Here is a 16,289-nt window from a genome sequence, read left to right as displayed (position 1 = left end):
AGCAGTTTATCTAACACAGTATCATGGATAACAGAATAAATACCATCAGGGCTTACCATGAGAGATAGTGAGGCAACTTCAGGTAGCTGGTCTTGAATGTCAAGAAAGGATAACAAATTGTTGTTTAAATTACTACTACTACTACTATTTTACTGTCAGAAAGGGGGAGAGGTGCTTGTGCAGTTTTGTTTTGTTTTTTGTCTTGGGTGGCCCAAATAACTTGGTTGGCCTTGGTACTATGTACCTAGACTTGGTGGAGGGGGGCATTTGTTGTTCCACTTCAGGCTGCAAAATGTTTTGGTCGTGAAACCCATGGGCATGATAGGATCTAGAACTGCTTTCCCCAATCTGATTCCCTCTAGACATTTTAGATGAGAACTCCCAGCATTCCTGTCCATTGTCCATGCTAGCTGGGGCAGATAGAAGTTGAAGTCCAAAACGTCTGGAGGGTACTAGGCTGGGCAAAGTTGGTCCAGAGCACAGAATTCAGAAAACAAATGTACAAACTGTATGGTTTTCCACATGAAAAATAGGACCTTGGATCAAATCAAGGGCAAGAGGAGATGGAAATTGCATGCTGTAAAATAAATATATGATAGGATACTAAAGAGAAGTCAAATATAGGAAATATTTCCACATTTTCATGACATGATTCATATCCTTCTTTCTTACAGTTTTTTTTCTTTGCTGGGGTGCGCACTATAAATCGCAGTCATGTCTTCGGACGCTGAGATGGCCGTTTATGGGCCAGCTGCTGTTTTTCTTCGAAAGCCAGAAAAGGAAAGAATTGAGGCCCAAAATAAACCCTTTGATGCTAAGAACTCAGTCTTCGCGATCGATCCTAAAATCGCCTATATCAAAGGCACTGTTCAGAGCAGGGAAGGAGGGAAAGTCACAGTCAAGACAGAAAAGGGAGAAGTGAGTAAAAGACAAGGAATGCGTTTTTTTTTTAATCATTATTTCTTCTCTCCTTTCTAAGATGATATAAACTACTCTGCTCTTTATTTTCTAGAATGTGACTGTTAAAGAAGATCAAATCTTTTCCATGAATCCTCCCAAATATGACAAAATTGAGGACATGGCTATGATGACCCATCTCCATGAACCTGCTGTCCTGTATAACCTCAAAGAACGTTATGCAGCCTGGATGATCTACGTAAGCATATTCTGGAACATGGTCTCTCTGCCCTTTTATAGTGGATCTACGGCTCTAAAACAGGGGTCCAGAATCTCCGGCATGAGGTTCAAATCCAGCCCTCCTAGAATCCCAATCTGGCCTTCTGGGGTTGGCTTTAAACTAAAATATGCTGGGTGGTTGTTGTTGTATTTGTATTTTGGCCTCTCTTATTTTGCTTTTGGCTCTGCCCACCAGTGGAATGTGCCCCCTCCCCTGAAACTTTTTCTGAAATGGAGCTCAACCCTTTGGCTGAAAGACGTTCTGCACCAATGCTCTAAAATCTCTTTCCCTCTTTTTACACCACCCTTTATGATAAGTTTCAAGTTTGTAACAATTGCCCAGTTTGTAATGCTATTGAGTGCCATTTGGGGGGGGGGGGCAGAAAGGCAGGATATAAATCTTTTTTTGTGTGGTTAAACCCTGTCCTATCTTCCTAGTGTATTGGGCCAAAGACAGGAACAAGTACTGCATTCATTTATATTTTTATTGCCCATTCCTGCCCCCTCCCCCACACAGATGGTTCACCTGCTCCATATATACATCCTCAGCCCCGTTCTTGAACATGCCCAACAGAAAGTTGGGACTGATTTTTTTTTTTTTTTTTACTAATGGGGATGTTATTGTAGGAAGACTTGATTAAGATTAACAATAAATTAACAACATGCAGAAGACTAGATTAAGAACCCTCTGTTCTTCTTCTTACAGACCTACTCAGGTCTCTTCTGCGTCACTGTCAATCCCTACAAGTGGCTGCCTGTGTACAACCCTGAGGTGGTTAATGCCTACAGGGGCAAGAAGCGTCAAGAGGCTCCTCCCCACATCTTCTCCATCTCTGACAATGCCTATCAGTTCATGTTAACTGGTGAGTATATAAATAGTGGTGAGGCACTGTTGACTAATTCTAAAATAAACTACTGTTCATAGCTTATTAAGCCATCAGGACTAAAGTGATGTCCAAATGCACTCAATATCTTTTCTAGGAAATGTGGAACCCCATCAGCATAGCAAATAGTTAGATTAGTTTTACAGATCTGGCTCAAAACAAATAAGAAATTCCCTAATTCACCTGCAGCCTAATTCTGCTCATAAATTTAAGTTGGATCCACCTTTCACCCAAAATGAGAATGATGAGTTGGGGGGCGGGGAAGAAAACATGACAAATATTGTTTACATGTACATACATTTTCCAGTGTCAATGAAGAATATGAAGTATGACTCTTAAGGATAGATAGCTTCATTTTTTACTTTTTTTTTACTTTGGGAATAGATTACTGAAACAAGAGTCACATATAAATTAGCATGCACATGCATAACTTGCCAATTTTTTTGCAAGCAAAAGTGAGTGTCAATTAAAAAAATCTAGTCCTGAGCTGCATGCATTTTGCAGGCAAAATCCACCATTTATACACATGCCCACTAGTCATACAAGGCAGTTTGCATGCACACAGAATTTGCATACTGGGGTCAGTTTCTGATTATAAAATATGGCACTTTATGGTAGAGGTTCTATTCATACTTGTCATTTGTATACACAAGGAGCACCAACCTTCCTTGGGTATATGCACACGTGGACTGGGTTCACACAACATGCTAATCCACACTCGAACAAGCTACCAAAAGAATCCATGGTTTATTGTTGATTGTTGAGGGTGGTTGACAAGCAACACTGCAATTTTAACCTTGTGGAAAATGTCCTGGATTCAGAAAACGTACTAACACATGGTTCAACAAACAACCCATGGTTCAACAAACAACCACCACATTCAACTACTGAATGTGGGTTAGCATCCTGTGTGAAGAATCCCTATGAAAAATATGTGAACTGATAGTCCAGCAATTCATTTGATCTTGGGGCAGTATCCAATGGAGCTCTTGCACAGGCAACTCAAGCCCGCTGGCGCAGGGCATGGAGCAGTCCCTATTGTGCATGCACTGAAAGCATAGCAATTCCAGGGGTAAGCACTGCAACGGGTGGAAAAGCTTGTTTCTGGAAGGGGCACAACCTGCCCTTTTTAGAAACAAGTGTTTCCACTCATTGCAGTGCTTGCCCCCAGAAGTCCTACATCACAGCTATTGGTGGTAGAGGCCACATGCCTGCCAGTGCCAGCAGGGCCGGCTGCACACACTCTATTGGATATTGTCCTTGCAGTTCACATTTAATTTCTCTATACAAGCAGATACACATTGAATGTGAGAACTTCTCTTGCAGAGAAAATATGTGATATGAACGTGTACCATGAGTTCCCAAACCTGGCTGTTTGTTCATTATTAAACCTATACAATTGCCATTTCATACATAAGCTTTTAAAAACAGACACTCTGTTTGGTGTCACCATCAGTAATTACAACGCTAAACAAGTATCTTAGGTGTTTTTTTAAAAAAAACAATGTTCACTAAAATAGCACGACTTTGCAACTCTTATAGCAGCAGCAAATAAATCAGATCAATGTTAGATGCATTCATATAATATGGCCAGATTATTATTGTTGGTTAGAGTATGATTCTGCTTAATCATTCCTATGTACAGTTTCAGTTATTTAATTCAATTACTAAAGCATATAATTATACAAAAAGTTTTAATTAAAATGTATGACTAATACATATATAAGCTAAGGCTTTATCAGGGGCTATGTCATTCCACCCTAAAATTAAATTTCTGTGCTCAGGCAGTCCAAGTTCTGCATCAGATTTTTCAGTCTGTATGAAAAAAAAAGGATTTGAATAAATGTGCATATTTCCTTTGTACTGCATAATTTATTCCAGTTTTGCGAGTCATAGGTAGAAGGAAGTAACTATGCAGAACTTTGAGGCTTTACTCATGGAAATCATATTCAGCCTGCTTTGGTTTATGAAGTTTCATCAGGAATTGCTCACACACATCCAAGCAAATCTTTGTAGTTGTAAGGGTTACAGACTTGCTTTTAAAAAAAAGCACCCTTAAAAAGCTACAAAAGATTCTTAGGTAACTGAATTTTGTGTGCATTACCAAATTCTGTACTATTGCTAACAGCTTGTGTGGTATCACATCACACAACCCTGACTTCCCCCCACTCCTACATATTGGTTTCTAATTATGTCCTCTTTGTATGCAAGCCATTGCAAGATTTGTATTAATTACATGTGGTGAGACCCTAAACATGTTTACTCGAGGAGGTTTACAAAGAACCATAGCCTTAGTAACCCAGTAACTCTTTGGTTATGTCTCTTTCCAGATCGTGAGAACCAGTCAGTCCTGATCACGTAAGTTTGTTTCCTTATTGGAATGTACGCTGTCTTTGTGGAACATTACAACAAACAAAAACTATTTTTTCAGTACACTCTTTCCTTTCCCCTTCCTGGAGGAAAGAAGCAAGTGGGGAGGGAGAAATGGGAAAGGAAAGGGTTTGTTGACAAAGTAGTTTAAGACTTAAATCCTGGTAAATTCTCAGTGATCTTCGAGTTCCTAGTGTTCTGCTTTTGGATTGTTGATTAAGTAAGACTTCATTCTCTATGGACAATCTTTATTTCTATAGAGTAGTGGTGAAAGACCTTTTCAGCACCAAGGGTCACGTCTGCTGCTGGTTCAGTAGTCAGGTTCTGCATGCATGCACAGTATGCACACATTCATACACACATGCATCACAGAAATCTTGGTGCAGATTGCTCTTTCCTTGCTACTTGCAGCAGGAGGAAATAACAATCTGTATCAGAATCACTGAGGGAGTCCCTTCTTTCCATCCCCCTCTCCCAGTGATCAACATACAGACTGTTGTTTTCTCACAGTTAGCTACGGCAGGAAAAGAACAATCTCTTTAGAAAACTGGTGGCGGTTGATGGAATTCAGTTACAGGGGAGTCAGGGCTGCCTTTGGGGTGGCTATATTCGAGAGGCTGCATGCAGTATGCAGGCCACAAGTTGTGCATCCTTGTTATAGAGAGTTCGTTTGGTTAGTTTGTTTTGAAGATTGGGTGCTTACTGGCTGTTCATCTGTAGTTATATAGGGGGCAGGCTGCATGTCAACACTCTGCTATCCCTTTGTCAACAGTGGAGAATCTGGTGCTGGAAAGACTGTGAACACGAAACGTGTCATTCAGTACTTTGCAACAATTGCAACCACAAGTGACAAGAAAAAGGAAGAGCCAGTCCAACAAAGCAAAATTCAGGTATATATTTTGCCAGAGAATGAAAAGTTGTGATTTTTAGGGCTGTGCATGGACCCCGTGATCTGCCACTTCCAGATCGGGTCCGCTCCTCTTTCAGCTGATCCGCCTACGGTCCGCTCCACTCTACAGTGGGTCTCCGGATCGGTGCTCGGTGTTTTTCCACCACAGACTTGCATTAAAATGTCAAACACCTATAACTTTTTTAGTTTTCAAGTTAGAAACATTAAAATGGGCACCATGAGAGCTTCTAAATGTATCCAGATTCATGCCCATTTTGAAGGAAATCTGAGCATGCCCTGATTTTTGGGGAATATTTTTAAATCCCCCCCCATTTTCAGAAATGCAGTTATCTCCGTCATTTTTCCAGATACAGACCTCTAACTGGCCACCATCACAGCTTCCACCTAGATCTTTATTCATTCCCATTTGGGAGGAAATCCAAGCATGCCCTGATTTTGGGGGGATTTTGAAAGTTTTAACCCTCAACCCTAACCCCAATTAACAAAAGTGCTTACATCTCCGTCACTTTTAAAGTTAGAAACATCAAAATGGCCACCGTGGCAGCTTATAAATGTATCCAGATACATGCCCATTTTGAAGGAAATCCGAGCATGCCCTGAATTTTGGGGAATTTTTAAAGATAAATCTAAATAAGAATCTTCATCTCAGGTTAAACACTTCAAAAATGAACATACGGAACTTCATGAAATCTTAAACAGGGTGAACGCAGCAGCCTTTTTCAGCATGATGAAGGACTAATGCCCTGAGTCAAAGCAAGACACACACAAACCGGCCCTGTGAGGCAGGCACAGAGGAGGAGAGGAAGCAGGAGGTTATACCCCTGTAGCAATGGGAGCAAACATGCCATAGGCTTGTGGTGGTGTTGACCCACACAGCCCATCTACATCTCCCAGGCACCAGGAGGGCAGAGAGGCAGGCAGAGAGGTGCTACACGATGTATGACTATGCCATAGATCTATGGGGAAGTAAGTCCCAGCAGATCCCAATACACCACAATGACAGCACCCAGGCGGAAGCGGGAAGGCGGGCATGCAGCAGACATTTCTGAAGGCACAAGTAAGTGAGCCAAGGATTGTTTCCAAGCCATTCAAAGCCAGTAATGCAAACTGGCCCTTTGAGGCGGGAACAGCACAGAGATATGCCTTTTGTATCCCATAACTAATAGGGGGCTAGGAGGATAAGAGTAAAGCTTTGTGTTCCTTCCCTCAGAGTTGATTGACTGCACTGTGATCACAGCCATTTTTAAACAACAATAATAATAATGTTAATAATAGCAGTACTACTACTAATAATCACAACAACAATAAGAAGTTGAACCACAATGAAAAGCCTGCCTGACTTCACTGAAGAGGGAAAGCCAGGAGAGCTTTGGCTATAGGGCGGTATAAATTTAATAAATAAATAAAAAAGGAGGGGTGGAATTAAAAGCAGCAGTGTTGCTAATAATCACAACAAGAGTTTTTTTTAAAAAAGGCAGTGTCTGACTTTATTACCAGTAAGGGGAAAGTGGACGTGCCCGGTGGGGACTGTGCCACCACCCATTTGGATGGTCCTGTCTGGGTATCTGCCTTTGAGAAGCTACGTCACACCTCAACTCATGCAAATCATTGTCTTTTCCACTGGCTACCCTTTGGAGGGTTCTGATGACCCTCAAGGCGGGGCAGTGTGCACTGGGCACGTCCACATGCCGCATGGACATCATCCCCTTGCACCACTTCTATCCAGTTGTCCACCAAGGTTATGGTGGGTACCTTGCAGTGGTGTGTTGCCTATTTGTTATTTTACTTAGTATATGATTTATGGTTGTGTGTGTGAGTTTACTGGAGCTACTGCTTCAAAACACTGAAAAAAGTCCGATCCAAAGACAAGAAAGTAAAGTTACTAAATATCCCGTTTTGCTTATTCCCCCCTCCAACATTGGGATTGGAGGATGCTTCACATCAGGTGATCACTTATGATTGGGAGTTGAATCCGTCAATCAAGGGTGAAAAAAAGAGCTTCCCCTCCCGTTTTACCCATTCTATAAAAATTAATAGCAAGCAAACCGCATGACAAAAAATTATGAAAATCGACACAAATGACCACCAATCATCACTCTCTAAGCGCAGTAAGTTTCAGGGATGTAGCTTTAAAAACAAAAAAAAAGTTATATGCAATCCTATGGGGAAAAAGTTCCAAAATGGTGGGTGGAGCCTCGCAAGTAAGCGGATCGCTCCGCAAATGGGCAGTCCACTTTGTGATGCTTTACTAAGCCCCTGATTCGCTTCGACTCTGCCTTTAACAGAGGCGAAGCACCCCACTCCGCTACCGCTTCTATGACCCGAAACAGAGCGGAGCACAGCCCTAGTGATTTTGTACAACTGTTGTACGATTTTATATAATGTTACAATAATATTTACATTACAGGGCACCCTTGAGGATCAAATCATCAGTGCCAACCCCTTGCTGGAGGCTTTTGGAAATGCCAAGACTGTGAGGAATGACAACTCTTCACGTTTTGTAAGTCTTGTGCAGAATCTAAATGCAGTACTTGGCCTTCATGTTTGTTAAGTGTACTGCCTTTCACTTAGTAAGTTTCTAGTAGAATAAAACATATGCGGAATATGTGTCCTACAATCTGTAATGATATGCCTTTTCCTTTTTAAAGGGTAAATTCATCAGAATCCATTTTGGTGCCACAGGCAAACTGGCTTCTGCTGACATTGAGACATGTAAGGGATCTGTCTGTCTGTCTGTCTGTCTGTCTGTCTCTTTTACTTGTTTCTTATTTGGTTGCTTCTGCTTCCCATTTCTTGCCAGATCTCCTGGAGAAGTCCAGAGTTACTTTCCAGCTGAAAGCTGAAAGAAGCTACCACATCTTTTATCAGATTATGTCCAACAAGAGGCCGGAACTGATTGGTAAGAGACACATTTTCTGCCGTTCCTGTGGCAGCTGCTGAGTAATATATTTTTTTGACTTCTGGTTAAATGTTGCCATAGTTTTTTTATATGTTAAATGAAGCACGATCCATAGCCACTTTTTTCTTTATTCAGAGATGCTTCTGATTACCACCAATCCTTATGACTTCCACTTTGTAAGTCAAGGGGAAATCACTGTTGCCAGCATAGATGATCAGGAAGAGTTGATGGCTACAGATGTAAGTAATACGAATAATTAAGTTTCTGTTAAATTAACGAGGTAATATAAAGAATATTCACTTAAACTTCTTGATTTAATTGTCAGAGTGCCATTGACATCCTGGGCTTCAACAGTGAAGAAAAGACAGCCATTTACAAGCTAACAGGGGCTGTAATGCACTATGGCAACATGAAGTTCAAGCAGAAGCAGCGTGAGGAGCAGGCTGAGCCAGATGGCACTGAAGGTATTTGCACAATTTGCAATGGAACTATCAGCAAAGAACAAAAACAAAAAAAACCCTTAATCTTCAGCTGCTCCTAAATTTCACTCGAACAGCTGAAGTTGAATGCATAAAAATGAGGTCCTAATGTTGCAGTCGTAATACACATACCTGGGAGTAAGTCACATTGCACTCAGTGGGGCATACTTCTAAGGAGTCATGTATAGACTGCACTGTTAAGTTATATATACACTCCCCTATCTGGGACAAGACAGGAATTGTTTCAATACACACATAATGTAAAAATTTGAATGATGGTCGATAGTGTTCCAAAGTTCATAAGTTGCTCAAAAGCCAACTAAGCTCTTTCCCCCATTTTTATATTATGATGACAAACACATTGTTTATCATGACTTTTTAGCTGATAACCCCCAGTTTATCCTTAAACACCAGTAATAGACTGAAATTAATTAATTGCTGTTTTGTGGAATTTTACTATATAAGAGATGTTAAGCAAACATTAAGAACTGCCAGTTTCAGAGATGGCCCATTCTGCCATGCCCGGCAAAGCCTGGGCGTGGGGAGGGATTTGTGGGCGGGGCAAGGAAGAGACGGGGCCACCCTGCTGACGCTGGCTGTAGCGTCATCGGGGTTGGGAGGGGCTTAGTCCTGTAAAAGGACGTGTCTCGCAGAAAACCAGGTGTTCTCACTTTTGGAAAATTTGAATTAATGTTCCCAATCTGAGATCTTAATTTTTTTTAAAAAAACAACAACATTGGATTTAAATTCTGTTGTTCAGTAAATGTCTATTATTTAGACATTTATCGATAGGTGTTATTCATCCTCACAGTATTCTAATTACTACTGTGAAATGAGGCTAGCCAACAAGGGATGGCAGAATGTAGTCACAATAGTAGTTTTCATGTCACATCAGGAAGTTAATTTGTGTTCAGATAGGCATACCTATTCTTGATTGTGTCACTGGAAAAATCAGTCACATTCATGCTACAACTCTGCTTCTTCCTAATCTTATTTCTTGTAAGATCTCTCCTATATGTATGTTTGTTTGTGCATACTTCTTCCAGAGTAGAAAATATTATACATTGGGCTCATAAACCTTTCCTCTTATCTGTGTCCTCAGTTGCTGACAAAGCTGCCTACCTCATGAACCTCAATTCAGCAGATTTGCTGAAAGCTCTGTGCTACCCTCGAGTCAAAGTCGGCAATGAGTTTGTCACCAAAGGTCAAACTGTCCAGCAGGTAATGATCTACAATACAAGTTTTGTCATATCTGCAATTGGTGCTTTGCTTGGATACTGACTGTAGTTCCTCTCATTCCATTCATATAGGTGTACAACAATGTTGGTGCTCTGGCTAAGGCTGTCTTTGAAAAGATGTTCTTGTGGATGGTCATTCGTATCAACCAGCAGCTGGATACCAAGCAGGCTAGACAGCACTTCATAGGAGTGTTGGACATTGCTGGCTTTGAGATCTTTGATGTAAGGAAATAGGGCCTGATGGAACAGTGTGGGAATGGAGTTATGTGGATTATAAAACTTTTAAGCAATTACAGTTCAGTAATGTTCAAAATGCAAAGGCACTGAAGGAGTGAAATTGTTTCCGAGCTGTTGACTGGAGCGATGGCTGACACAGAAATGTCTGGCACAGATAGGAAATTGTAGGAATGATTTGGCATGAAGAGTATGGCTCATAAATCCAAGTCATCTCTAGGGCAGAGTGTAAGCAATATCATCAAAAGCTCAGAAAGCAGTGAGTTCAAATATATGAGTACATTTGGGTGCAATAATGGAAAAGCACGAGTATACATTTGCCTGATAGGACTTGGAATAACTATCCAGAAGAAGCTTATCATTTGCTAAGTATGCACAAACCTTTAATATTTACACAAACCAAAAGAGAATGTCTTTGATATTAAACATTAGGAAAGTAGGATTATGAACACAGCTAAATATTATGGTGTCTTAAAAAGTATCTTTCCATTGTCTAGTTCAACAGCTTGGAGCAGCTCTGCATCAACTTCACCAATGAGAAACTGCAACAGTTTTTCAACCACCACATGTTTGTGCTGGAGCAAGAAGAGTACAAGAAAGAAGGGATTGAATGGGAGTTCATTGACTTTGGAATGGACTTGGCTGCCTGCATTGAACTCATTGAGAAGGTCTCCTTAATTTTTTTTTACCTTGCATTTAACTGTAAACAATCCCTGATTTAGGAATGCACTTGAGATCATCCTTAATTGCAAAAATAAATAGAATAATAATAATAATAATAATAATAATAATAATAAATAAATAATTTTTGCCTAAGCAAATGTAGAGCTGTAAAGCTATAGCATTCGTTATGTGAAAATTAGATTTATGGAATTAAAACTTCAATTGTACCACATCATTGCACTGTAGGGCCTATTAACAATGTTTCCATTCTCTCTATCTGCTTTTGTTGCTCCCTCCAGCCCATGGGCATTTTCTCCATCCTAGAAGAGGAGTGCATGTTCCCCAAGGCAACAGACACTTCTTTCAAGAACAAGCTCTATGACCAGCATCTTGGCAAGTGCAAGAACTTTGAAAAGCCCAAGCCTGGGAAAGGCAAGGCTGAGGCTCACTTCTCCCTAGTGCACTATGCTGGCACTGTGGACTACAACATCAGTGGCTGGCTGGAGAAGAATAAGGACCCCCTGAATGAGAGTGTCATTCAGCTCTACCAGAAATCATCCATGAAGACCCTGGCATTACTTTTTACTGATCGCCCTGCAGATGCTGGTAACTGCTCCCTAGTTAGCAACTTAACAGATCTAAAGTAGATAGTTCCTTTAGACTCTAATGGTATAATTTTATGTAATTCATCGAAGGATTTTAAATCAAATCTATTTATTTTATCTATTTTCTATAATTTAGAGGGTGGTGCCAAGAAAAGTGGCAAGAAAAAGGGTTCTTCTTTCCAGACTGTGTCTGCTCTCTTTAGGGTAAGTACAATTCATGTCTGTTATTTTTAAAACGGGATAAACTTTTTAAAGCAGTAATTCCTTTTCCTGGATTATATCAGAAAGAAGGGGGGAACTTGGAAGTAGTGTTACAAGTATCAATATGTCCAAAAAAGATTGTCTACAAAGACAAAAATATGTCCAGGATTGATAATTAGAATTGAAAAAGATGACATAAATTGGCTTGTCGTTTTGGTAGTGTGAGTCATGTGAATTGAGTTTCATCAGCACGCAGATGTAACAAATGCTTCTGGTCCCACAGGAGAACTTAAACAAGCTGATGAGCAATCTGAGGAGCACTCACCCTCACTTTGTGCGCTGCCTCATCCCCAATGAAACTAAAACTCCTGGTAAGACATTCTAATGTACTCTAATCAAAAGAGAAGTGTGATGCAGCACTTGCTCTCCGAGTTCTACCCTGTAATGCTAATCATTCTCTAATGTTCTCTTAAGGTGCCATGGAACATGAACTTGTATTGCACCAACTGAGGTGTAATGGTGTGCTAGAAGGTATCAGAATTTGCAGAAAGGGATTCCCTAGCAGGATCATTTATGGTGACTTCAAACAGAGGTTAGTATGCCATACATTATTTTACTATTATGCTTTTCAGTGTACATATCTATACATATAGCTATATCTGTACCTTTGATATGATACAGTGCAAACTTAAGCTTGTTTACTCAGATGTAAGTCTTATTAAGGTCAATGGTATTTAGGTCCTAGTAAGTGTATTTAGGATTGCAGCCTTAGTTATTTTAGACTATGTTCATCCTGTATGTGGTTAAGTGAGTGGGGTGGAATGAAAAGACTCTGAAGAACTTTAATCATTGGCTACGTACCTGTATTACATTATAAATTTTCTTGTATTGCATCAACTTGTAGCAGCACGACAACAAAACTTCAGAAGGACCTAGATCATGGATGGGGAACATGTGGCCCTCCAGATGCAACTCCCATCATCCTTTACCATTGGCTATGCTGGCTAGGGCTGGTGAGATATGCAGTCCAACAACATCTGGAAGGCCGCATGTTTCCCATCGCTTACCTTGAAAGAATAGCTGCAGTAAGACATAGTTACTAATAAATCTATTAGTGGTTGCACATCATATTTAAGAAGAGTTTCCTAGACATGAGGTCATTCACTCCATAGCCAAATGCAGATTCCACATAACACATCTTGTGCTTTCATGAATAACCATCTGGGAAGTTAGTGGCAATTGTAATAATGCTTTAGCAAAATAAAAACTGTATGCTTCTCCCAACAGATACAGAATATTAAATGCAAGTGCCATCCCAGAGGGACAGTTCATGGATAGCAAGAAGGCTTCTGAGAAGCTTCTTGGATCCATCGATGTTGACCACACTCAGTATAAATTTGGTCACACCAAGGTAAAATTACACTCTGACACAAGAATGTAATATTCGAGTTTGTTGAGACAGTGACCAATACTTTGTAATATTTTCATTTTCCAGGTGTTCTTCAAAGCTGGCCTTTTGGGTACTCTAGAAGAGATGAGAGATGATAAGCTGGCTCAGTTGATTACACGTACCCAAGCCATGTGCCGTGGCTACCTAACGAGAGTGGAGTTCAAGAAAATGATGGAAAGGAGGTAGTTTTGCCATTTATAATAGGACCCATGATCACACTAATGTAATGAGCCCATATGCACAAGATTAAGACATCAGATTAAACATGTTTTGAACACTGAGTTTATTCTTGAATCATTCTTCTGATTTAATTTGTCTCCCTTACAGAGAGTCCATCTTCACTATTCAGTACAACGTCCGTTCATTCATGAATGTGAAGACCTGGCCTTGGATGAAGTTGTATTTCAAGATCAAGCCTCTGCTAAAGAGTGCTGAGTCAGAGAAGGAGATGGCCAATATGAAAGAAGAGTTTGAGAAAACGAAGGAAGACCTTGCAAAGTCAGAAGCCAAACGAAAGGAACTTGAAGAAAAAATGGTGTCTCTGATGCAAGAGAAGAATGACTTGCAACTCCAAGTCCAGTCTGTAAGCATTATTGGTGATATTAAACATTTTTGTCCTACTGACAAAATGCTTCTGATATAGGTTGGGTGGAGACAAAAACTGTAGAACATTTTTCATTGAAAATATTTTGGGATAATTTGACTTCTTTAAAAAAAAATATTTTACAGATAGTAAGAACAAGTGGGAACCTACAACAAAGTGCAAGAAGGGGACAAAAAGCTCCATCCGACGAGCGCTTTATTGCATGTTCGTTACTGGGCACTCATGGAGTTTGCTCCGGTCCCTCACATGACATCTGCCTCCCGCGCGCCTTCCACCCCTTCTAGCCTTCCTTGCGTGACAAAAAAAACCCTCGTTAAGTCCGATGTATTTTTAAACTCGGAATTGCTGCTCTCTCATGCTGTGTGCAAGAGAAGCAGTTCCATGAGAACAGTGGACTCAATGGGCCTCATGCTCATTGGGTACTTCCTCTTTTGAAAGAGGAAGTAACTGAGGAAGGAAAACATGGGCAAAGAAGCGGCTGGAGGGAGTGTGTTCCCCCCCCCCCCCCGGTGTGATGGAGCTTAAAGAGAAAAAGAAAAACCTTTTGCCCCACCCTTTCATTTTGATTTATTATTTTTACTTCACTTTTCTGTCCCTTGACCCTCCATGATGTCTTGGTCTTCCACACCTGTCTCCATTTGTCCCCTCTCTCTAACCCTAGCTCAAGACACTTACTGTATTCTCTTCAACTTTTCGACACTCAGCTTTACCACTTATCTTCTTTCCCCCTCCCCTTGTGCAATCCCTCCCCCCATTTCATGGCCAGTTAGTGAAGGCTGAACCTCCCATCGTCAGAAGTAAGGTGTTCCAATATGCATGATTTATTTGTTCTAGCATCCATTCACTTACACGGGAAAAGAAAAGAGGTACAACACTGAGGGGAATTTATCTGTCCTCAGTGTTCAGACTGTCCAAGTTTGCAGTCTGTATATTTTATCTATGGAACCTAATAGAAGAATCGGGACTGAGCCTGTCCCCTTTCCTCCATTCCACAATGAGTTAGCCTTTCAATGGGGTAGTTGAGCTCAGAAAGGTCCCTGAAGCCCTTCTCCTCAGCAAGAATGATACAGAGCATAATTTTCTCACTGAGCATGCTGGACTACAAATCCAAGGGTGTTTCAAGATGGAGGCTCCTAGCACCAGCAATCAGTAGGCACTGTGCAACTGTTATGTCTTTTCTCCTTAACGAATTTTCGGCATAAAAGGAAGAAAAAAAGAAGTGGTAAGAAAGCACAGGAGGGTCACAAGTAGAAGAAAGTGAGATCTAGAACCCCCAGAACTGTCAGTGAATAAGGCAGGGTGATGGCAGCCAAAAAAACCTCATCTGGGAGCACTCTAAGTCCAGTTGCAGGTGGAAAACGTTCTTTGTCAGGGCCTGGGAGGACCTGAAGGTGCTGCCACTGCCTCTGTCTTCCCCCTGCCTGCAAGTAAATTTCTGAAGAGCCTTGGGCATGGATAACAGGGTGATGGCAGCAGCAAGTGCTTTGCGAGTGTTCAGTGGAATGCTCATGAAGGGTTGACCCCTTTTGGGATGAGGAGAGGGATGCTTGGACATCACTATCCAGAAGGCCAAGCTAGCACCTGCATACTATCCCCTGCAACAGGGCATACTCCTTGCCCACGGCAGAATGAAGAGTTTTGAATATGACACTTTCAATTTTCAACCTGTGTATGCCAGCATGTCTTCAATTCCCTGGTTGAGGAAAATTATCTTACCATATGTCATTAACAAAAACCTACTTCTTCAACTAATCAAGGGAGGGGAGAAAAACAGGTGTGTTTTTTTTCTTAAAAAGAAAAATGCTTCCTATCCATAGGAATCTGATGGCTTGGCAGATGCTGAGGAGAGATGTGACCAGCTGATCAAAACCAAAATCCAGCTGGAAGCTAAAGTTAAGGAGCTGACTGAACGGGCAGAAGATGAAGAAGAAATGAATGCTGAGTTGACAGCCAAAAAGAGGAAACTGGAAGATGAATGCTCAGAACTGAAGAAAGACATTGATGATCTGGAGTTAACACTGGCCAAGGTTGAAAAGGAGAAGCATGCCACGGAAAACAAGGTACTGACCAGAACATGCCCCCAAACTGCAGCAAAGTCAGAATGTTGTATTGACACTGTAGAGTATAATAATATGCTGAACCTAATTGTTCACTTCTAAAAGGTGAAAAACCTCACTGAAGAGATGGCTGTGTTGGATGAGAACATTGCCAAACTGACCAAAGAAAAGAAAGCCCTCCAAGAGGCCCATCAGCAGACCTTGGATGACCTGCAGGCAGAGGAAGACAAAGTGAATACTCTGACCAAAGCAAAGACCAAGCTGGAGCAGCAAGTAGATGATGTAAGCACAACAACATGGGGAACAGCAGCTCTTATGTAAAGGTAGCTTTATAGTGTTAGAATGTTTATGACCACTTTCTCTACAGCTTGAAGGGTCTCTGGAGCAAGAAAAAAAGATTCGCATGGACCTTGAAAGAGCCAAGAGGAAGCTTGAAGGGGATCTGAAGCTGGCCCAGGAATCCACAATGGATTTGGAAAACGATAAGCAGCAGCTGGATGAAAAGCTTAAGAAGTAAGT

At 41.0% G+C, this 16,289-nt stretch overlaps 1 protein-coding gene across 1 annotated transcript; it reads left to right on the top strand.

Annotated features, from left to right (window-relative positions):
- Positions 1–714: 714 nt before the first annotated feature.
- Positions 715–16,287, top strand: LOC134394720 (myosin-4-like). The gene is made up of 23 exons (XM_063120394.1): positions 715–918; positions 1,013–1,156; positions 1,883–2,039; positions 4,391–4,418; positions 5,203–5,320; positions 7,748–7,840; positions 7,989–8,052; positions 8,141–8,239; positions 8,375–8,478; positions 8,565–8,703; positions 9,821–9,939; positions 10,029–10,178; positions 10,688–10,858; positions 11,153–11,459; positions 11,595–11,662; positions 11,943–12,030; positions 12,134–12,251; positions 12,947–13,070; positions 13,155–13,291; positions 13,437–13,692; positions 15,531–15,773; positions 15,876–16,052; positions 16,138–16,287. The coding sequence occupies exons 1-23, from the start codon at positions 715–717 to the stop codon at positions 16,285–16,287; spliced, it is 3,258 nt and encodes a 1,085-aa protein (XP_062976464.1).
- The last annotated feature ends 2 nt before the right edge of the window (positions 16,288–16,289 follow it).

Source organism: Elgaria multicarinata, chromosome 3 (assembly GCF_023053635.1).
Source record: "Elgaria multicarinata webbii isolate HBS135686 ecotype San Diego chromosome 3, rElgMul1.1.pri, whole genome shotgun sequence".
Taxonomy (NCBI): Eukaryota; Metazoa; Chordata; class Lepidosauria; order Squamata; family Anguidae; genus Elgaria; species Elgaria multicarinata.
Note: the sequence above shows the minus strand (reverse complement) of the source record. Positions and strands in the feature narration are given on the sequence as shown.